The sequence below is a fragment of the Sarcophilus harrisii genome, chromosome 3 (genome assembly GCF_902635505.1).
Source record: "Sarcophilus harrisii chromosome 3, mSarHar1.11, whole genome shotgun sequence".
Lineage (NCBI taxonomy): Eukaryota > Metazoa > Chordata > Mammalia > Dasyuromorphia > Dasyuridae > Sarcophilus > Sarcophilus harrisii.
The window spans coordinates 476,451,844-476,476,736 of record NC_045428.1 but is presented as its reverse complement, the minus strand read 5'-3'; the positions used below and the strand labels follow the sequence as shown (position 1 = coordinate 476,476,736).

General features: G+C 35.5%; 1 protein-coding gene across 12 annotated transcripts in view; it reads right to left on the bottom strand.

Moving 5' to 3' along the window:
* The window catches only part of YAP1 (Yes1 associated transcriptional regulator), a 143,406-nt gene extending 118,980 nt beyond the window's left edge, over positions 1 to 24,426 (bottom strand). For 7 of the 12 annotated variants that reach the window (XM_031961061.1, XM_031961060.1, XM_031961064.1 and 4 more), the window contains exons 1-2: positions 23,387 to 24,425; positions 19,377 to 19,627 (exon numbers count right to left, since the gene is read on the bottom strand). In XM_031961061.1, coding sequence (XP_031816921.1) covers positions 19,377 to 19,627; positions 23,387 to 23,716 — 581 coding nt within the window. In that variant the 5' untranslated portion in view covers positions 23,717 to 24,425. Of the gene's footprint in view, positions 1 to 19,376; positions 19,628 to 23,386 lie in introns of all 12 variants that reach the window. The other 5 variants (XM_031961059.1, XM_031961063.1, XM_031961065.1 and 2 more) reach the window with 1 other exon arrangement.
* Positions 24,427 to 24,893: the final 467 nt, after the last annotated feature.

Here is a 24,893-nt window from a genome sequence, read left to right as displayed (position 1 = left end):
AAGAGTCCACTGGGAAAGGTTTTTTGCAGAAGGTGGGACTTGGTATTCACCCAGAATAGAATGCTGAGATTCTGATGATAGAGGATCTCAGTTCAAATTCCATGTCAGCTATCTGATGCCTATGAGATCTTGAACAACTCATTCATTTCTCTGAGACACAGCTGAGTTAATGGCAAAAATGAAAGCACTGGACTGACTAGATAACTTCTAAGGTCCCTTCCAGCTATAGCATTCAATAATGAATGATCCATTGTTCCCAAGAGCCCTACCCTTTACATCATTCTGGCTATAAACAAATAGCATCATCTCTCACATGCACAAATTTAAGCTAGATCCTTTTTCTCCCTGCATAATTTTGCTTGTTCTCAGGCTTTCTAGGCATATTAAAGGTAATGTTTTTCTTTTAAAGGAAGGATTTCTCTTTCTTTTCCAGTTTCTGCTAGGTAACAAATAGAAATCCCTTTGTATTTCCAAAGGGATCACTTATACTCTTACTATCTAATGTCACCTGAAAATAAAACTTACCACAACAAATCCACCAAAAATCAGAGACTACAGTAGAAAAATTTTAAAAGTGACTGTCTAGAGTAATTTTCATTAAGCAATGTTAAAAGACATTCAAGTCCAAAGAGAAAGAGAGAGAGAGAGAGAGAGAGAGAGAGAGAGAAGAAGAAACGTGTTCTTTTGGGGGGAAAAAAAACACTTTAGTTCATTTTACAAATTAACATTAATGACAAGAATTAGGAAAAACTTTTCATGGCCAGAATTATGCACAATAATATAAAACTAAGAAAACACCATTTCCTCAGCTTAAAACTGAAATGTACTCTAATCATTGTGTTTCATTTGTGTCATTAAACCTAAATTACTGGCAATGCCATAATCTCTAATCAATAAAACTACTTTCAAAGTCTTTTAAAAATATCAGTTATTAAAATCATATTTAAACTAGAAAGGACTTTAGAGATCATTTAGTACAATCAACTCAATTCACAACCCAATGCTCAAGACAGACAAGTAAAGTTATTTTCCTAAGGAAACAGTGCTAAAAAGTATAACTCAGACATCCCAATTCTGAGATGGATGTTCTCTTCATAGTAACTCTCCTGTCTTCAGTCAAGTATTAAGATTTTAATGATTATAAAAATAGTAAAAGGTGTCTTTTTTTCTCTGAGAGGTAGTAAATTCCTTGAAAAAAAAAAAAAAAAAGAAAACCAAACTAAAAACATTCTTTTCTTCCCACACTGCCTTGCACACAGTAGATGCTTATAAAAGTTTGTAGGAAACCTTCCTTTCTACTTAGAGAAGCTTTTCACCTATCCATCTCACTAGCCACAGCAACAGTGTATTGTATAATGGCTAAAAAACTTGACTTGGAGCTAGGAAGGTCTGGATTAAACTCTAGCCTTACACCAGCAATGTGATCACGGGCAAATCACTAATTGCCTCGGGCAAATCTCCAAGCCAATAAATGTTAAAGATGGGGTTATGATCTTCCTTGGAAAGAATAAAAATCTTAAAGAATCATTGTTGCAATATCAATATATCTGACAAGTGTATGGTCCAATGAGATTTTGCTGAAAGACTTCCAGTGAGAGAAGAGTCCACTACTTCACAATGTTGCCCATGTCACCTCTGAATACCATAATTATAATTGTTAAGAAAGTTTTTCATACATCAACACTAAGTTTTTAAAAATAAGTAAAGAGGATTTCTTAGCTTTGTTGCTAACTACCCTCTGATTTGATAGGGAGATTCTTCAACCTTCACTTTGAGTCAGTGATGACTCTTAGGAGTGTTTTTAATCAGGCAATCTGTGTCCTTTAGATTGGACAGAGGGAGAGACCCAAGGAAAGGAGTTCTGTTTATTACAGCTGTGCTGACTTTTCCCTATGATCTGTTCTGCATCCCCACAAACACCTATATCTTTTTGGAATTGCTTTTAGAAGCTGTATGCAACTATTCAGTGCTAGACATATTCATTAAATATGTCCTATGGGTAATAGAACTTTCATTTGGGGGTTCTTTATTTGGGCCACTGAAGGGAGTTTTTATTTTGGAAATACATGGTGGTTATTTTTTATGTTGAAGTGGCATTTAAGTGTTTATTAGATGTCCAGACCTATGTTTGGCGAAGCAGAAAAATATCAGGGAAATAAAATGTTATAGATCATGACCTCAACATATTTTCATTTCAATGGGGAGATGACAAATAGGGCACAGTTAGGGGAGAATGGATGATGATAATATAACTAAGAGGTAGATTTAAAGTATTTTAAGAATTCAGTGGAAAGAAAAGTGATTTGTTTGTTTACTTTAAGCACGAAACCCACAATGGTAGGTTACGGAATGGAGAAAACATTAGCCCAAAAGTGCAGCTATAATGGCAGTCTTATGGACATTCTGTAATGGCATATTACGGAATCTCTGTAACTCCCCTCACATATATACACACTACTAGTGATGGAACAAGCACAAGTATGTATTTTGGAGGGAGAATAATGTGGGAAAGTATACTTAGAGGTTAAATGACAATATTTTGGAAAACATGGGCTTTTTTTTTTTTTTTAACAAGTCCAATGTGACTAATCTAGCATATAATGATATGAGAATATAATGTGTCCCAAAAGCTTCAGTGTAGTTATTTTAAGCTAGTAGTTTAAAACATTCTGAACTTTAAGAGTTTAAATGAACTAAAGCAGTAGATAAACCATCACAATGTATCAATGGATGATATAAAGGATAAATGGGTTTTCTAAATGTAATGTAGCACAAAACAATGGAACATTATTTCCAAATATTTAAAATGAATGTGATATAACTCCCTGAAAAAAAACTTTCTAACAAGTTAATACGAAATAATTACTATGCTATGAATTAAACAAACTTTTCAAATTAAGAGTTAATTGATTTCAATAAAATATATTAAAAGTTAACTACAACTACAACTGTAGTTATTTTAAGTTAAAAAAAAAAAAAAAAGGCAAACTAGTGATGCTTTCACCATTAGACCATGAAGTTGCCTACATTTTAAGAAATAATTCAAAAGACACAGTAGCATGTGTACATCAAGACTTTTTCTGTTGGAAAGCCTTTGATAGACAAGTCCTAACATCTGTTTTTGTGACCTTAAAGCCAAACTGTTGGAAAAGCTCTGCATTTGATAAGCTGACTTTAATCAACAAGGGGAGGGGGGAAGAGGATAACATTTTTTATTCTTTGATGCTGAACTATTTCCGATGAACTCAAAAAAACAAAACAAAACAAAAAAAAAAACCCAGCATGTTCCCTCTAACCACTTAATAATTTAGCTGTTAACAATTTGGGCTTAAAACATTTTAAAATCCCTCCTCTACTTTAAAAAATCAGCAATTAAAGAAAATTTAAAAGGCCAAAACTTTACACAGCAGTGGTTCTGAACTCCTACTCCAGCGTGACTGCAGGGTGGAAGAATCAATTACCACTGACATGCCATCACTGACTTGCTCAGCAACTCTGAGCAAGGATTCAAATTGCAGGCCTGAGGAAAGGCTCCATAAATAGCTGCTCTTTTTTCCCCCTTCTTGTAAAAGCCTCCTCCTAGTCCTGATACAACTCTACCACCAAAAATGGAGGAGCTGCCATAGATTTTTTACCCATTCTCAAGAGAGGGTTAGGGATATCCTGCTGATCATGTTACTCATTTTTAGAAGCATGAATCATAATGCTGAAATCTGATTCACTGGAAAAATTCAACTTTTATTCACTGTATAGTTACTTTAAAAAGTTAAGATGGATCAAATCATTAGTTTGTACAATCATTCAATTAGGCAGGAATAAAATGGACCAATATAATCTATATTCTCAGAGAGCTTTTAAAAAAAGACCCATTTCTTCTTCTTTACTAAATGAAACATTGATTTTTCATTATTTTAAAAGATGGAGTGCTGGCTTTAACTGAACAGCTCATTAAGAAGCTTAAATGAACACATAATAAGAAGCAGGTCTATTTTATAAATAATCTGTGTCCAGCATTCCACTTCAGGGTGGTATTAAAAAAAAAAAAAAAAAAAAAGACTAATGGTCACACCTAAGTCTTTTCAGCTACACATTCCATATCAGTGGCATTGTCTTTTAAAAGAACTATAATACTGCTAATGATTTCATATAAGTTACAAATTTATCATTTGTCATCAAAGAATCCTAATTAAATACAAACAAAAAGCCATTCTTCTCCACTAAGTAATGTCAACCAGATAGCTTTAAGCAAACTCCAGCCATTAGGTGAGAATCAAGAGATCCAAGAAAAACAAAGATATTCATGACAATTCCACTAGCATTGTGCACTCTAGTAATTCTCTTAAATCTCGGATTCTCCATCTACCACCTAGCTAGCTTACTCCACTGGGGCATGTGAATCAACCTTAAAAAAAAAAAAAAAAAAAAATCAAACCTCAATCTGTAATGATAAAAGAATCAAAAACATAAAAGCTACACCAAATAACAGAGTAAGCTTTGGAATAAAAATTATCTTTGAGTTGTCATTAAAATTTGTGGCCTTAAGAACAAACTTTTAATTGAAAAGAAGCAGCTAATTTTCTGCCCAACAACAGAACAAAAAGAATTAATAAAAAAGATTAAATTAAATCATTGCCAAACTAGTTCTCAATATCTCACTGGTTTGTAAAATACCTGCGTATTTTGAGTTCTTTAAAAGAAATACAATATCTAATTTTGTATTATTCATTCAAAATAAGATTTAACATTTCAATAACCTAAATGGGTATGGCATTAGTAAAGGGGAAGATCCAAGTCTTGAGATCTTCAGTTGAGATCAACTGTTTATTCCCCAATGTTATATCCGTTAACCTCTACTTTTACCCTTCAATTCAATTTAATTCAACAAATATTTATTAAGCCCTATAGTGTACTGTTCCTAAAGCCACAAAATGCTCAAGTGCTAAAGACAAAAAGATAATGGCAATACCACTCTTGCCTTCAAAGAGCTTGTGTTGTATTAGCGCATCAAACATGTAGGCAGATAAGTAAATGAGGTAATTTGAGGAACAAGGCACTTAAAAATTAAACCTTCCCCCATATACACAACCCGGAAGGAAAAGAAAGCAAGCTGAGTCTTCTTCTAATAAACAGCATTACAAAGATAATGTTGATATCAAGATTTGAGTCCTAAGCAATAGTATTTTTTTTTTTGACTAATGTTTGATGCAATGAATTTCCAATGCAACAGAAATTCCCACAAATTATAATACTATTTGATTTTTATTTCCTTTTCAGACACACATTCCACACATCAGTGGCATTATCTTTTAATAGAAATATAATACCGCCAATGATTTCACATAAGTTATAAATTTACCATCTGTCACCAAAGAAACCTAATTAAATATAAACAAAAAGTCATTCTTCTCCACTAAGTAATGTCAGCCAGAGCACTTTAATGTATATCTCTAGAAGAGGGCTCCTAAGACTGGTGAGCATGAGGAAAAAGGAAAATCTTGATATTAATATTCTATGAAATATAAATAAGACTAGAGTACAGAACAAGTATGTGCTATTTATTATTTAACATTTGTAAAAAGCTCAGAAAACAGTCTAAATTAACTTCTTTTCATATGTTAATCTTATACCCATGAATATTTTCTTGGAAAAGATAATTTAATTGTCTGATCTGTTATTAAATGGTTTTATATAAACTGAAATTTAAAACTCATAAGTCTTTGCAGTTCAAAAAAACAATAGGTTCCACAATCATGTGACTTTGAAAACTGATATTCCATAAACTTTTTCATTTGAACAATTCAAGCAGAGAGGTGGGAGAAACATTTAGCAAAATTACTGTCCAAACCATACATCTTTAAAATAAAAGGGTACATGAATTCTTTTATTTAAATCCTCAGCATTCAGCATATAAAGATGGAGCAGTATGACCCCAAATAAAAGGGAAGCCATTAGAATTAATTGGGAAAATATGAGTCATACTTTTATATTGTTCTCATAATGAAGATATGCATGTAGTGTATGTCATGGTACCTTGCAGCCAGAGTATTTTGGCAACTTAAGTAGAAAAAAAAAAGGCTTCCCCAGCAAATCAATTCCAATAGTTAATTAAAAAAGGAAAAGGAATCCTTCAAACAATAACAGTGTTTAAATAACTACAAGGCAACTTTAGATATGTACTTTCTATACAAAGCTGCACATGAATCCATATTCTTTATAGGTAAACCAGTAATAGTAAATGACCTCTATGTGGCTAAGTCTTAAAAAAGTGAAGCAGAAATCTTGACAGTCAAATACTGTTGTCCAAAACTAGTCTTTTTTCTTTAATAATAAGAATTCCTGAGACCTAAGGTTTTTCTCCCAACAAGTAATTAATTCAAGTTTAGGTAAAAGATTCTGATCTTTCACTATTTCAACAAAAGGTTTATTAATGAAGTTAAAGCAAAGTCCAGAATTGTTTTGAAGACAAAGTTTGGTTTCCATAGAAATAGGTATGGCTGACAGTGCACTATTCTAATAGTCTTGCTTCACAATTTATTTAAATAAAGCTGGCTAAAAAATAAGTGCTGAGTTATTAGATTTTTTTTTTTTAGACAAATGTAAAACAGGAATAAGCAATTAACAACTGCCATATCTTTTAACAGATACTCTAAAATGTATGACTTCTTAATATTAAAAAACCTTGTAAAATCTTAAAACTAGGGGTTTTTGGTACTTGTAGTTGAATCAACGGTTCTAATGCAACTGGCAAAAGATGCAATGAGTTTAGTTTTTGAATTTTTAAAATTTCAGTAAATTAAGTGCATAATGATAATCACTATTAAAATAAGCCTTAAAAATTCCTGTAATTCACTTTCCAAACAAAAAGATAAATTAATTATAATTTCCAAATTTAAAATTAAGTACTCTATCTACAATATATTTGATGTAGAAACATAAAGTAGCAAAAAATTACTGTGAATAGATAAGCAGCTCACATGAATAAGTACAACTTTATTTAAAGAACAATTAGAGAAGAACCCTGACAACACATTTAAATATTTAAATAGCACAAGGTCTTATCTTTTGAAAATTCTACTAATTACATTGATGTGTTGGGAATTTTTGTTTTATGTTCAGTTAATTCTAAGATTATCGAACATTCAGTGTACAAGAAACACTACCAACAATTTGTTCCTAGAGTACAATGGTATTTCCTAAAAGAAAAAAAAAAAAAGCAATGTCTGACTTGGGGGAAAAAACAAAAACATCAGAATACTAAAATATAAAATCATCTATGTATGTGAAAATCTGGAAATTTCCTATACATAATTATTACATATTTTTGCATTTGCAGATGAAGATGTAGGCAATTAAACTGAACTATGGGTAAAATTAAAATTTATATGCTCATCAGGCTTGGATCTGTCAGTGTAATTTTTTTCTATCAATTAAATTTAATATTAACGAGCAGCATAACATATTAGATAGAGTGCAAGATCTGGATCAAAGAAAAGACTTCAATACAAATTCTGCTTTTGACACTAAATGGTTGAGCTGGGGCATTCCATTTAACTTTACTTTTTGGAATTAAATGATCATTTTTGTTTTTCTAAACTTAACACTAATCTACGCAAACACATCTACAAAAAAGAACACCAGAATGAAATAATTACTGCATGCAAAAACATCATACTAAGTGCTAGGGAAACAACAAATGACTGTGAAATTTAGGACTCTTATTACACAAAGTGATCACTTTTAGAATAAATAAATTCATCTTACTAGTTTCAAAGATATCATGCTTTCTACGTCTTCTGTACCTTCTGTTTGAAAAGAAAATTCTTCAGTGTACTTTTCTTTCTTTCCTTTTTTGGGTAGCATTAATATAATCAATATTTTGTATTTATCATATAATATAAATGCTTTTATATTTAATAAATGTTTATTGACTATCTCAATAAACATTTATTAAATATCTTCTATGTGCCAAGCACTGTGTCCCTAACTCCTTCCAAAATAAAAAATATCCTCTTTTATGACAAGTAAGTTCAGTCAACCAAAACAAAGATTCACATTGGCCACATCCTCATGGACATCTCGTTCTGGATGTCTAGTTCATTACAGTCTTTATTATCAGTTTCATGGTTGGTCACTGCAGTGATCACAGTTTTAAAGTATTTCAGAGTTGTATTTCTTTACAATGCCATAGTAATTACATAATTGTTTTCTGGGTTCTACGTACTCCATTCCTTTTGACCTCACTGCCCTGCTAGGATTTTAGAATATGCTACACTATCTTTTCTCTCTGAACTTCACTTTCAAAATCAAAGGCGTCTGACCTATCATAAATTCTGAGAGAGTGTACATGTTCAATGTTCACATGTTTCCACTTCAATTAGCGGTTTCTGCTTCCAGGGTTAGCAATTTCCAGAGCTTGCCACTATTGTTAGCTGCAGCAAGTCATAGTAGTAATAGCTGCAAACTAAATAGCTTTCAAAACCGAGTGGAGAAAAAGTTTGCTGGTCTTTTCTTCAGTCATGTTAATTCAGGGTCAGCTTCCAATACCAAGGACAATGATAATAGCTTCCTAGTGCCAAAAGGCAACAGTTATTTCCTTATCCACAAGAAGAGACTGGTACTGGTCCTAACAGGAATATCTGCACACCCACCAGTTATGAGGGGTTAAAAAGGATTTGATTACATCACTTGGATTCCACCCAAAGTGCAAGAGGAAACACAGTCTATATTAGTCTGGACATGTGTATTAGAACAAGAGAAAGCTCTGTAATTCAGCCAACTCTGCCCTATAGGTATTACCCTTGCTTTAAAAAAAAGTTATCCAAGTGTATTTGATAAATTTTTAAAGGCGTTTGAATCATTAGCCAAGTATTAATAATTCCACTCTGGGCTCCAGTGCACACCCAGAGGCAACTAGATGGTGCAGTGACTTGGAAGTCTGAAACTCACTTGCTAAATTGTCACCTCATTTTCCTCAACTGCAAAATACATATAATACTAGCATCTACCACCCCAGGTGGCAGTGAAGATCAAATTATTTATAAAGTGATTAGGACTCTGCCTGCAGCATAGTCTACTACAGATTGGATTTACAAAAATTCTACTTAGACAATTATTCCCTAAAGCTAGATAACCCCTATGCTGGTAGACAGCATCTCTATAAAGTAAAAATAACTCCCCTCACTTTCAATAAGAAAACCAATAACCTGTTCATGTCCCATATTCATTCCTACAGTTAGCCAGTTCTCATCTATAATATTATAGTGCAGGTCCTCAATGGGCATATGATTAAGATAAATTTTATATGCATTTCTTCTCAGAATCAAGAGTCCTTCCCCAAGACAAACTTGTTTCTGATAATAGCCTAAGAACCATATTATTTCTGGCTGACAGAACAAAAGTCTGCTGAATCCATGTTTTAGAATCTATAATAGCTAATGAAGAACTGGTTTTCCACTGAAGATAAAGAAAATTGTTGACTTATTTGGGGGTTATAATTCTAAGGTCTTCCCTATGCCTTTTTTTAGGTGAACTCCGATCTAACTATACTGCATCTCTCACCAAATATAAAAAAAATATTCTTCTATTTAACCAAGCAAGAGAGATCTTTGAAAAGATAATCTTTTGCCCCACAAAGAGGGTAACAATCAAGGAGTCATATATTTCTTTAACATTTCCACCACATATTTATTTATTTACTCTAATTTAAAATTAGGTCCTCCAGAAACTGTGATCTAATTCCCAACAATGTTTACCTTTTCTATAGGATGATATATTATCATCTGTAGGTAGTAAATACTCTCTTGAAAACCCTCAAAATGATGTATATCTAAGGCTGGGTCTTTTCAAGATAAGAAGGCTTAGAAAAGCAACCTTCTCGATTGCCCTTAGGGTAGAGGAAGCAACAGTTTAAGGTCTTTGAGGGCAGGGACCATTTCATATGTTGACATGAGCCTAGTATAGTGATAAGCATGTTAAGGGCTCAATAAATACCTTTGGACCTAAATTAGGGTAGTATGTAGATTTTATTTATTTTATTATCCCTAGTTCCTCTGAAGAAAGGATAATATTTTTTAATGTTTTTTAAGAGATTGGGCTTATTAGGTTTCTAATTATATGTACTTTGCTTTAAAAACACAAACTTTTAAAAACTTAATTTAAAACAATAAACAAGAAGACCCACAAAAATCACATACTCAAAGTCGTTGGGGGTCTCTAAAATTATAGATACAGCTATGGTTTAGTTAAAAAAAAAATGCAATGCCTCATTTGTTCTCCTAGGCATAATTAATGTTCTGTTTAGTACACATACCCTGTGTGACACAGTGTCTGTGGGTCAAATGTATCTCCACATTCTGTCTCAATTTTAAGAAAATAAAGTGTATTTTTAACAAGACTTTACAAAAGGAATATCATTGTCAAATTATTAATTCTGATTTTTGGTTTCAAAAATATAGTTACCATATTCAAGCTATACATTGATTCCAAATCCAAAATGGGAACCATTCAATTTTGTGATTTAAAGAAAACATTCAAAATCTAAAAATAATTTAAATAAAATAGGGCATAGTTACACATATTACAATAGTTACACATATTACAATAGATCTTAAGACAGATTCACTAAAAAATCTCTTTAAAAAGTAAATAGTGAATTTAAAAGAATTAGATTTACAAAAAGTCAATTTTGAGATAATTCTTCCCTAAAGTTTGCGTTCCCTATACTTACAAACAGAATCCCCATGAACATAAGGTGAAAATAATTTTTCTCACTTTTAGAAAGAAAACTTAGAAAGAAAACTCTCTCGTATCTTCTTTTCCTTCCTGCCCACAAATGCCTATTAGATTTAACAATCACTTCTCAATAAGATGGAACTATATTTCAAATCACTTTCTTGTCCACTTGTATCAAAGAATTTAGTATGTTCACAAGAAAGCAGTTTTCTTCAAATATTACTCAGTAAGATTTCACACATTCTTTAAAAAAAAGTAATTTCTCTGAAAAAAATTATCTGGTAGCTATAAAAATCAAATCAAAGGAGTTTTGTTTTGTTTTTAAATAAGCCCAAAACAGAGAGAAAAGGAAGGGATAGGTTACCTCCTTAAATCTCCTGAAAAAAAAAAAAAAAAAAAAAAAAAAAAAAAAAGATTCTAACAAATCAGATCTGAAATTGTTCAAAGGAATTTGACAGCACAAATGAGACCTGAAAAACTACTCATAAGATGACTGAAAAATTGCACCATAAAATCAGGATAAAGTCAGCTAATAACACTAACCACAACTATTGCATAAACAGGTTATGTAGAGAAAGAGAAAATCTTCCTTAGTATTTTAATAAAACTTCAAAATTACCATCATTTCACTAATTTACAATGTTTTTCAGAGCAAAGAATGCCTGTAATTTAATAGGTTTGGGATTATAATCCTTCCTATGCCACAAACCAAATGAGGATTAAAACAATTCAACCAAACACTTTTCCTTGCCTCTAAGAATGTGAAGGCAGAGAGAGAAGAGTGTTGTGATTTATACCAAACTTCTTTGTTTGCCTTTGGAAGAGGTCGAGCCCTGAGCAAATAAAAGTGCTTCCATGGTGGCAGTACTCGTTCCCAGGAAACTCAGTGCTACAGTACTTGACTGACCAGAGCCATGAAGCAATTCTTCTTCATAAAAACGGTAATGTCCCTTTCATGGTTTGAGGTTCTGATTAATCCTGGAAGCAGAAACTCTTTTCTGCAAGCATTCTCTGTCTTAAGCACTGCTGTAACCAATCTGCATTGCTCTTTAAGAGTTTCCATTGTTATTTGCTTTCAAATAATAATGACTTATCAAACTTTCATGTAACAATAAATGACTAAATTATGCAACTCTGGGAGATAGTAAATCATTTTGGTAAATAATAATAAATAAATGATTTCACCTTCATTTGTACTAAGTCTAAACCAATCCAAGAGTTACATGTGATATTGAAGACAAGTGAATCCTTTATTTGGGGGTTCCTTTTAAAGTTTTTTTTAAAATTACTTCTGCTTTTAAATATTTTTCTAGTTATTAATTAGAAAATACATTTCATTATATTATTATTAAATATTCCTAGGCTATACTTTTAAAAAAAACTAGGGACAAAGTGTACAAATAGTACAGATGTTCACCAATGTTAATTTTTAAAAATTTATTTGCTTCATGCAGGTTTTTGAATTTACTCCCTTTGGGCATCTATGCTACCAATTAGACTTTATATTCCTTATACTAAAATATATTAATAGATTAACGTGTTGTTTACTTGGTCATATCCACTATCTTCAAATTGTTTTTCTTCTTTCAGTAGAATAATAATAATTTTTAAAAAGCATGACAGAGTATTCAACAGTATTATTCCAGGGTTCCCCCCCTAAATCAGTGTGGTATTGTGGCTCCCTCTCTTCATTGATGCCCACCCACTGAGCTGACTGCAAGCGCTCTACAGAGAGCTAAGGGTACACTTTCATCTCTCTCCCACTCAGTCTCAATACCAAGACAAATAGGAGGAGACTTTCCCTCCCCTTATATATGGAAATACTTTATGTGATTGCAATTTGAACTGTTTCTGTAACCCAATCAACACTCAATGGCCAAATTACAGCTTTCATTTTTAAAGGGAAATCAAATGAGTTACATTTAACACAGCATTATCTAGCTACATCATAACACAGAAATGTCTCATTTCCAATACATGTATTCTCTTGTGGAACAGCTAAAATAATTATGTAAACAACATATATGTGTTCTTACTACTTAGTATAGGAGAAGTACAAAAGTGAGACTCAAGAACAGTACTCAAAAGCCAAAATACTTTATGTGGTTTTCCCAATTTGTACACATTTACAACAGTCTGCAGTAGGCAGTAAGTCTAGGCCATCTTTCTGAAGTAGAATAAAGTACTGAAAAGTTCTCTGAACTTGAAGATGCAATTAATAGCTAAATAATTCTAAATTCTACACTCGAAAAGGCCAAAAACTATTGTAAAGCACATTTAATGCTGAAGATAGAGAATCTGAATTTACTTAGCACGTTCTTAATGGTTGGCATTTATAAATCTTCATCTTCTAAGACTGATTTCATATTACTTCCCCTTACACAGCTGACAGCTATACTTTCCAGTACATGACATTCTACCCACCTCCTCTTTGCTTTTAGTTTCCCTCATGCCAGAAATAGTCTCTATCCCTAGCTCTTAGAGTTTAGTTCAGATTTGATCTTTTAGGCTATTCCCTCATTTATGGAATAAAAGATTTAGAACTGGAAGAAACTTAGAGGTCATCTACTCCAAGTTCCCAAAGTCACAGAAGACAGTAAGAAAAGTGATTAAATCCAATGCTCTGTTATTGCTCTTTCCTTACCCTATTATTATTAGAGTATATTTTGTATTTATTTAACAGAGTTGTGACCTTCCCCTCCTTTTCCATGCTATAAAACATCCTAAAAAAAAGGCTTATGCCTTTACATTTTACAAAGAAAATGAATCTTTTTTTCTTAAACAGAACAAAAAGAAACTCAAAAAAATTTAACATATGAGAACAATTGAAATATGTTAATACTTTTAAACTTTGTTTTGAGATCTGCAAATTTTGCATTATTTTTGCAAATTATAAAAACCTATAGGCCACAATACACGGTGATTTTAATGTAAATGGCTACAAGGTATGTGATAAAAATTAATAGAAGTATATAAAGAAATATTCATCACATCCAGAGATAATATTGAAAACTAAATCAGGAAGTCATTTAGTAGTCCATAAAGAAATAGGAAGTTGTTGACCAACTACTTGAAGAACCATTTCCTGCAGGGAAAATTGTAAGACAGCTGGGGTGAGCAACATTTATTTTCAGAATAATGGGAAGATTTGTGGGTTGTTGAGGTTTGGGGGTATGATGCAATTTCTTTGCATTAATTTCATATGTTAAATTCTAGAGGAGCATTTTGAGTTGTAAATAACATTTAACAAATATGATTACCTGTATTTCAGATTTTTCAGGTATAAAACCCAGTTAAATGTCACTACCTAAAAGATTTTACTATACCTCCATTCGTGTAAACTCACTCCTTGAAACTTTCTGTAAATATCTTTTAAAATAGTCTTCTCAACTACTGACAATCTTTCATAGTTCTGTAGTGTCAGGGTAGGAAGATGGAAGAGATCTTGAAGCCAACGGGTCTAGCTATGGTAGTAACTATATTTCTACACACATCCAAAGCCAACTCCTTTATCCATTACAACAAATCCTATCAATTATTATCAAAAGTTTAGCCAATTTACAAAAATAAGTTTAACATCCCTTTAAATATTTTCAAAATTTCAGTTAATTACAATGTAGTGTTAATCCAAGATAATCACATGAAATTAAAAATTAGAATGAAAAAACAGAATGTTTTATTGAAATGCATATATTTTTATGAATCTATCTTAAATTTTCCACATTGATATATAACAGTCCTCTTCAAATATCAGAGAGGGAGATATATTCTTCATATGCAATTTTTGTTGGCATGAATCCTAACACACATGAAAGAGATTTTTTTTTTAATGGAAAAATAAGCACACTCATTCTTAGGTATTTCGCTCTAGCATCCAGTGAACACTTCAAAATTTCAAGTTATTTTCTTTTCCTTGACAAGAAAAAGGTCTCAACTATTGGCAACAGCACTTCACTAAAAAAAAAAAAAACATTAAATGACCCAATTGGTTGTTGCAAAAGTGAAATTTTAAAATAAACTGAAACTAAAATTCCTACCTTAAGATTCTTCAAACCCAGACAGATCTTGATGATAGACAACAGTATTAAGTTACTTCTACCTGCATAACTACTTTTCAAAGATGCCATAAATACAATTCATTATTTCCCAGAGTATATCCTAATGAACTGTACAACTGAATTCAGAAGTACAGGGAAACCAAAACAAGTTCAACATATAAGTTAAATACAACTTGCTTTCCAGCTTCTCTCAACAGAATATATTATTCATAAAACAAAGATGCCACCTAGGATATTACATAAACTTAAGAGCTGGAAGGAATCTTAAGAGATCATCTAGCTCAACTTCACTGCTAATGCAGGAATCTTTCCAACCACAGCCCAGATAAAGTGGTCATCCAGTCTGTTTGGATATTTCCAGTGTCAAGGAACCAGGGACTCACAAATCAAGAAAAATTCCTTTAAAGGAAAAAAATCTTCACACCAATCTTAAATATTAAAAAGGTTCTTATATTGAATTAGTATCTGTTTCCCTCTAATTTAACCACCCCTTTCTATTGGACTTCTCTTCAGTTACATAAAAGTCTGATGATACAAGGAAAATTCAGGACCCATAGTTAATTTTACAGTGATCCAATTAATAATTTTGGATGCACTTGGTTGTAAAACCAATGAACCTAAAACAGAGACTACCAGAAATAAAGCTTTTCTCCCAAGCTTTGCTATTATGTTTCCCACTTCCTTTAACATTTCTTATTCAACTTGGTCTCTGAATCCCTTTATCTGGACATAATAAATGCCAAAAATGACAGCTACCACCCTTCTCTGAATAAAGCAGTTGTTCAAAGTCTCTTTTGAAATGTAATCTGAAAATTAAAAGTCAAAGAATATGATCTTCCTTTGTAATAAAAAAAGCTTTTCTTTAGAGTGGGCAAATGTAATTAAAGTATCCAAAAAATTAGCCAGTAGGTATTTCTAATAATCTAAAGATTGCTTTGACAATTTCCACTTCAACAAATTTGAGCCTTACATAACAATATTAAATCACTTGGTCTGAATAAATACCTAGTGTCTTCAAAAGTATTTAGACTCAAAATAAGAACTCATTCGTGCTAACTTATGTAACATTAGATTGATTCCATCCATTGACAATATTATAGGAAGCAAAAAGCTTACTAAGAGACTATTAATGTCACTCTTTAAGCGTGAACAGAGATCCACACTCTCCCAACAGCACCAACCAAGAAAAGCAGAAAGCAGAAAGCAAACAGCCTATTAAGCTGTTTAAAATCTCCCTAGGTCAGCATGTGACCCAGCAGGGAGAGGTTCAAAAAGTACAGCCTTTATTTTTCTTCCTAACAACCTGGTTTGTTTCCACTCCTTTCCCCTTCAAGACCCATCCTTCACAGCTAGCCGCTCTTTCAATCATTGACTTTGGATGTCTGCTAGAGAACAAGCGGTCTGGGCTCATGCAGATGAGTTTGCCAGACTTGTGTGTACTTTCCAGTCTCAGGCCCTTTATTGTTCTTGTTGAAACCTGACCCTTTGAAATGGATACCAGGACACCAAGAAAAGGGGTGGGAGGTAGGAGGGTGGTGGTGGTGGTGGTCGGAAACCTTGTAGAGAAGAGAAAAAGAAACTGTACAAACTCAATTCATTTCTTTTTCCCTTCACCTGAACAAGCATAAGCTGCTAAAACCTTAAAAAACTAATTTCACAAAAGGTCACTTAAGAGAACAAGTGTATTTTTAAAGATACAACAGCCTTCTTCCAAAAAAGCCTTAAAGCAGTATCAAAAAGTGAATACTTAAAGTAATAATAAAATCAGTGTAACTGATCCATCAATTATCTAAAATAAAGAATAATTTTATTTGGTTATAGTCATTTATAATTAGCAAGTTCATACTCAATCATACTTGAGTTATTTTTCATTATCAAAATCCAAATTAACCAACTTAAAAGGAGTATGATGAGTCAATTTTATAAATTATGATTTTCATAAAAGTTGCCTAATTATAATACCTAAGATTGTAGTGTATTTCCTATAGTAAGATTTCCTATAGAGAAGCCTTGGTTTTGTTTTTTTTTTTATTTTGAGCACTTACAGAACATTTTGCATAAGATTTGATTCAACATGCATGAGGAAAAAAAAATTAGATGTTACCTTTAACTTCAAAATTTGATATAATAAAAGCCTATTAGCACTGCAATCCAACTGTATTTTTCATATTTTTTAAAATACACGAAGGCTACTAAACCATCTTGGTGGTCACTCATTTAAAAAGACAGGTCTCCTGAAACTTGAGAAAGTTATCAACACTAAATTTTAAAGAAAACTACTACTGTTTCCAACCCTGTTTGATATAGGTAAGCATGTCAAAAACAAATGAACTATATGAAGATTTCAACAAGGATACATTATTAAATCTCTAAACTCAAATATATATATATATATATATATATATATATATATATATATACACACATATATAATGTATATGTAAAAACAAATGAAGATTTAACAACTGAATATTCTTCACAATTCTCTATTGACAATCACTCTCAAACAGAAAAAATGTAAAGTTATTATAAAGTACTGTATATATAGAGAGGAAAAAAAATGTAGTACTTGCCTTCAAGGAATTTAAAAATCAAAAAGGTGAGACAAGGCATAAGTAAATGGACAAGGTGTTATTCAATAAAGTAAAAGATGTTTATCTTTTTATCTTTATATATCTGGGATATAAGGGACTTATGTAAGGGAGAGAAGAGTTCAGGATGATACTTAAAGATAATTACAGTACTATTAGGAAATGTGAATTTCATGGTGAGGGAGGGGAGAAAGTAAAGATGGGAATTCAGCAAAGATTTAAGGGAGCAAGTGATACATAAGTGGGAAAGAAAAAGAAGAGTTTTCAACAGGTAATGTTGTAGAAATGTGTCTGTGCCATACATAAGCCTAAGGAGGTGATATATGGTACTTAGTGAGATAAAGAAATAATTCTATTTTCTTAAGCTGAACTATTAGTGAGTACAGGAAAAGAGTGGGAAATTAGACTATTGAGAGTGGAGCCAGCTTCAGAGAAATAGTAGAAAGAAAAGTGGATATCTTGGTTTCAAGTCCTAATAGTAATACTTATTAGCTTAACTTGACATTACCATATACTGAACCATTCTAAATCTATTTCCTAATAATGGGTATACTACACTGATTAGTTTTGTAAATCAAAAGGTCAGAAGCAAGAAATAAATCTTGGTTGAAATGTTATTATGGATGCTCTTAAATGTCAAAGTTTTAAAGAGGAATGATACAGTTAGTTAAACCTGTGTCTGATTTTGGCAGCTATGTAAAACAAAGACTGGAGAAGAGAGACACTGAAAAAAAAGGAACCAATTAAAGAGGCTAATAAAATAGTCCAGGTAAGAGGTCATAAGCTTCTTGGCTAGGATAATGGCCATGGCCATAAGAATAAAGAAAAAGGAACAGAAATAAGTCATATCATTGAGGAGGTTCAACAAGTCTTGGAACTGACTGGACAGGAGTACTGTCAAATATAATGTCAAAGCCTCAACCTGGTGATTGGATTTAAAGAATGGCTCACACACAGACAGGTTGTCACAAGGAGTGCATTTAGAGAATTGGTGATGATTAAATATGTAAAACTGGAGTCAAGGGAAAGCCTACCCAGATGCTGAAATCTGGGAGTTTAATGTGATATTTGATACCATGAAATTGGATGATTTCATCAGGAACAGAGAATGGGGCATGAAAAGGCTTGAGAACCACCCTGAATCAAGGATCAAGAGAAAGATGAGGTACTAGCAAAGGTGATCGAAAAAGGATGGTCAGAAATGTGGGAAGAAAATATGAAGAAGCATATGTTGTTAAAGCTTAAGAAAGTATCAGAGAAAAGAATGCTCAATAGAGCTTTAGTAATGAAGCACTTTAAAAGTCAAAAGGAAGATTTTGTACTATGTTCTAAAAGTGAGAGGGAGATAGTGAAGTTTACTGAAAGTAGGAGAGTAGGAATGTGACTGAGGAAAATCAATTCTTTGACAGTTGAGTAGAAGATGGACTGACGCAGGGAAAGGCTTGATGTAAGGGGCCAACTAGAAAGCTATTGCAATAGACCAAGAATGAGGTGCTAAGAATCTATACCATTGTGGTGGCAGTGCCAGGAGTTTACGGGGCATATATAAAGAAATGTTAATAAGGCAGAAATGACAGGGTTTGGGGAGGACAGGGTGGGATATGAGGGTTTTATGTGAAGAAGAGAAAAGTTCACGACAATACTTAAAAGATAAATATGGCTTTAGAACTAATGAGTTGAAGATGTCTACGAGACATCCATTTCAAAATTCCAACTGGATACCATTCAGTTAGAGAATGGAGGTCGCTTAGGGCTAGACAAAGACTCCTGATAATAATCTGCATAGAGATGATAGTTCAATCCATGGGAGCTATTGAGGTCACCAAAAGAAGCAGTATTTTGCAACAGCAAGTTTAGACTATTTTTTCTAGAGGTTCAGCTAAAGAAAAGGACAGTGGTTGAAAGGTCAGACATAGACAGGGAAGGTTAAATGTCTTTGCAGTTTTATTTTTTAAAAACCTGAAGATCTACTTATCCCTCAATTAGTTGTACTTACTTTAAAAAGTATCTCTGGCCAGATGATGTCTTGGCCATCTCCCAGCCTGCTGGTAAAGGAACATCATCTGGGATCTCAAAGGAAGACTGTCGAAGGTGTTGACCAGAGGGCGCAGCTCCTGGGGCAGACACTACTCCAGAGGGGCTAAGTGTCCCAGGGGAAACAGCCCCAAGTTGTAATGAGGCTGGAGAGGAATGGGCTCGGACATGCTGAGGAGTCAGGGCTCCTGCAGTCCCTGCATCAGTGCTAGCCTGCCAGAAGTTTAAAAAAAAAACCAACAAGTTTTTATTAGAATACTATTATTCCACAGAAAAGTACTAGGAACATATTATAACATTAAAGCAATTTTCACATTTTTGTACAGTACTTTAAGGTTTTCAAAGCATTCTGACATATATTCATTTACTTGATGTGAATAATTTGTTTTTGTCAGTAAAATATCTGCTTTTTTGTTTTTTTTAACAGGTGAAGAAATTACAGCTCAAATAAGTTAACTGACTTGCCACCCAAGGTCTCTCAACCAATGATATAGCTGAGACTAAGTTGTACTTGATTGGAGACGTCTTGCTATTCCTGAACTACAACAGTATATCTCTAATACGTATAATTTTTCTTCTGGCTGTCCGTCATGTCTGGAAAGTACTTTTTTCACCTCCAAATCCAAGAAGCTTTTATTTCTTTCAAAACAGCCTAAGTATCACTTTTTATGTGAAGGCTTTCTGAGTCTCAGCTACTACTTCAGCTTTCTCCAACCCCAAATTACCTACCAAGTAATACATGCATATACATATATATAGTAGCTCTTCTGTCATCTGACATAAGAACTAGCATTTATATAGCAGTTTAAGGCTTTCAAAGTGTTTCATAAATATTATTTGGTTCTCATAACAACCCTGAGAGGTAGGAGTTGTTATTACTCTGGTTTTTACAGATGAGGAAACTGAGTCTGAGAAAGATTAAGGATTGCAAATAGGATTTAACATGGGTCATCCCGATAATTAGTCCGGCACTTTATCTACAGAGCCATCTTGTTGACTCAAGGGGAGGGATCTCCCTAAGGGTTTTATTTATCATTTTATCTACAGCATCAAGCACAGTGACTGGAAGACAGTAGGTACTTAATAAATGCTTTTTTGGGCCCACAGAAATTAAGTCAATCAAAATATTAGATAGCAAAGCCTAAGTAGAATACAGCAAGTTCACAATTTCACCTCAGTGCCCTTATATAAACTTTATTAAGTTTATATACATATATCATGAATCTGTGTTTTCTAGAGGGCAAAATAAAAAGGCATTTAATAATTTAATTCAAAAATCAGAAATAAAGTAATGAAGGAATTCTTTTCTTTCAGAAAAAATCTAAGGTACCAGTTATTACAAATGAAATCAGTATTCAAGTAAGCTGTTTTTCAAATCAGCATTCCCTTGACCTCAAAATAGAGTAACACATTATGAATAAAATCCAATCAATAAAGCATAACAATTAAAAGCTTTAAACAATGCTAACATTGTTTTTGGCAACAGAAAATTCATTAACAAGTAAAAAAAAATTAACACTTAAACCTGAATTTAAATTAAACAGTTATTACTGCATCTCAGCACCTAAATAATAAAGGTACTGCTTGACAAGCTTGAATCATAACCTCCCAGGACCTCGGCTTCCTCATTTGTAGAATGAGGGGGTTAGAATGGGACCCTAAAGATCCTTTCCATCTCTAAAAGCAAGATCCCACAGAATGCTTAAAATGATAATTTAGTTAGTTAGGAGACATAGTATATTGTGGAATTGATCAGAGATTATAATCAGGTAAATTATGAAAGATTACTCAATCCTTGGAATTTCTTAAATTCCTATGGGCAATGGACAGAAGAAATAAAAACCAGTAGAATATAGCATGTGCCTCAAATAAGAACTTGCCTTTTAATTTCAATTCATGAGTATGAACATTTCTTGCTATATTGAGTAGCAATAAGACAAAGGTCCAACGAATGATTTTGGATTATGAACTTAGTTGTAAAACTAAGGCATCTGAAACACAAACTACCAGAAGCAATCACTGCAGTACTTAATTGGCTCATATAATGGTGTAATAGAGAATATACCATTTGCAGTCCCAACTTTTTTTGATATATAGTTGTTATTGGATGAATCTAAAATGGGGAATCTACTTTGCCGTTTTTGTTGGACTTTTTTTTAGCTGCCAGCTGGATATTGCTAAAGGGTGCATACATATGTAATGAATCCATGATCACAGATTTACCTCAACTCTACTTTGCACAGCTTGCCCACTGATTTATGGAATTGGTAACTACTTTTTCTTCTTTTCCCTTTACCCCGAAACACTCCCCTCCCCAGTTGTCTAGAGGCTTAAGAGAGCTTTAGACTCAAAAAAGGCCAGTATCTACAACATTCCTGTAGACTGTTAATGTGAATGGGAAGTAAGGGTGGGGGAGACTATGCTTTACATTATTTATTTAAAGCCCAATTACTAGACAGTATTTGGAAAACGAATTAGATTTTGGACAAGATTTCTATGCAAAGTTTTTGCCTACACAAGTATTTTTTTTTTAATCTGCGTCTACTATTTTTTTTTTTGAGCCAAGGGACTTTAAATAGTTGATTTCATAAGAAAGCACCTCGGATTTTTTGGTTTTGAAACTCTCTTAAATATTGGATTGGAGTGAATATTTAAAAGTAGCTATGTATGTTCACAACCCAGTAAGAATTAAAAAGCAATGGCTATCCTAGAATTAGTCATTGCTTCCCAAACATTAACTTTTAATCATACTTGGACTTCGTATGAGTCAACCTGTATAGTATTATCAAAGGCTGCCTGTTTAAAAAAAAAATGTAAAAAAGCAATCCCAATCCTTCACAAACAAAAACAACTCATTCAAAAAAGTATTTAATCGGACAGTGTTTCTAAAAAAAAGTGACTAACTTTTAAAAAAAGTGAAACGAACTAACAATCTACGGCACAAAAGCACTGGAGGATGGCAGGGCTAACTCCATAAACAACTTTCAGGAAAAGTCTCGGAAGTCTGGAGTGGAAGTTGTGTTTCGTAGTTCTGAAAAGTGCTAAGACAGAGGGACGGAAATAAATGCTTTCCTTTGGGGAGGGGGGGGCGGGAAGAGCAGAGAGCAAGAGAGAAAGAGTAAGAAACTAAATGGACTGGTTCAACCCCCACCCCTAATCAACGTTGGAAAACAAGAGAACAATTATTTGACTCCCCAGGAGACTGATGTGGACTGAGAGGCCCTGAAGGAGAGGGGGGCCCAGAGCTCAACTTCACAAACTAGGCTGCCGCTGGCAACTCACCCACACACAAAATGCCAGACTCCCCCCCCCCCCCTCCATCCAGCAGGGGAAGGAAGGAAGGAAGGTGCGGAGGGAGGGGAGGTGCTTGCATTGTGCAAGCCCACCAAGTAGCACAGAGCTCTCAGCAACTTTTTCCCCATCCCCCTTCCTCCCTTCCTCCCTTCCCAGCTCCTTCTCCCCTCCCCGCCCCCCACAAACCTCTCTCTAGCGCCTCCCGCCAACCTGAGAAAAAGGGGAGAAAGGAAATTAAAAGGGGGACCTCCCCAAAGCCCCACAAATCTCTACAAGCCCCAGGATTGTATAGAACCTGAAAGGCGCACGGGCGGGGGGGTGGGGGTGGGGAGGAGAGGAAAAAAAATCTCAGTCCAGAACAGCAGCAGCAGGGAGGGGCCGGAGGAGTGTGAAAGTCAGCCGGGAAGAGGCTGAACGCTCCCCCCAACCTCGTTTCCCCCTCCCCCCACCCCCACCCCCAATCCCTCCCCAGCCCGGTCCCGGCAGTTCCAGTTTCCCAACTCACGAGTAGTCAGTTGTCCCACCCCCTTCTTCAGTGCCCTGAGAGCCCCCGGGACCAGCCCATCCCAGGCAGGCCAGTGGGGCCATGCTTCCGAGGTACCCCCCACCCCCAGTCCCGCGCCGGGGCCAGAAGGGATTCGCGAACGGAGGTGGAAGGGAAGGGAAGCGCTAGCTTACCTGTCGGGAGTGCGACTTGGGCTCCGGCGGCTTAAAGAAGGAGTCGGGCAGCTTCCTGAGGCGCATGGGTACTGTCTGAGGCACATTGGCAGTCTTGGGGTTCATGACGGCGTTGAAGAGCGCCTCCAAGTCGGTCTCCGAGTCCCCCCGGACGTGCACGATCTGATGCCCAGCTGGGGGCGGCGGCGCAGCCTGCGAGCCCGGAGCCCCCGGAGGTGCCGGCTGCCCGGGACCAGTCGGGGGTCCCTGACCCTGACCCTGGGGGGGTTGGGACGGAGGCTGCCCCTGGCCCTGGGAGGGCGGCTGCGGCGGCTGCTGGCCCGGATCCATCTCTCCCACCCTGCGCTTCCCTCCCCCCCGGCACGCACCTCCTAACCCGGCGAGGGGAGGGCTCCGCCCGTCCGGGACAGCCCCGGACCCGCAACTAGAAAGGACTCGGGAGGCGGCGAGGACCAGGGGCCCCGCAGGCGCAGGCGGCTCGGGCGGCCTCCTTTCCTCCTCCTCCTCCTCCTCCTCTTCGTCCTTTTCTCAGAGCTGGGGGTCCGCGGGGCAGCGCCACATCCCCGGCTCCGACCCCTCCGCCCCCTCTGGGGCCCCTGGACTCTCCTCCGGACGCCGCTCCGGAGTTTCGGGAGTGGCTCCGCTCGGGATCTCAGCGGCCAGAAAACTTTTTTCCCTGAACTCCTCTTAGGGAATTCCGACTTGTTCTTTCCCTTCTCTTCTTTCTCTTTTCCTTAGTTTCCTTCCTTCTTTCCTTCCTTCCTTCTTTCCTTGCTTTCTTTCTTTTCCCGGCGGCGGCTGCGCCCGACTGAGACCCAAACTCTCAGCAGACACCAAAACTAAAGTTTTGGAGAACTGCCCTCCCGAGCCGGCCGCCGACTCCGCCTCCTCCTGCCTCTGCGCGCCCGCCCGCACCGAATCCGCGCCCAGGAGAGGGAAAGGGGAGGCGGGGGGAGAAAGAAAGAAAGAAAAAGGAAAAAAAAACTTTCCCCCGAAGTTCCTCCTTCCCAGCCACCTCCGGGACCTCCAATTTCTCTCCCTGTTTCACGTGACCACCAAGCGACTAAGATCTCCCCCTCACCCTAATCCTCCCTGATTGCTTAAAGGGACAGAAACTTTGGCCATTGCCTCTCAGTGTGGCTGCAGTGGAAAGCAGCACTTGGTGAAACTTTGGGCCATATCTGGTTTTAAGATACCCCTTTCCCTCCGGGGATTAAGGTTACTCTCAACTACAGGATGTCCTCGGGTGCTTTGTGCGATCCACTCTCCCTGAGGAATCCTCTCCCACTTCTCCCCCTCACACATATAGATAGCCCTTCCTTCTAATTTGGCAGCGTTCGCTTTGGTTTTGTAAAATCACTTAAGTTGGTAAAAGCCATAGAATTGCACTGATTCCAAGCCCTTCGCGTATTAGAAAGTTAATGCAGCAGCCTTGAGACTACGAAGCAATAATTGCTGCTAACTCATAAAACAGGCCAGACTTGCATTAGGTAGTTAGTCCTCATGG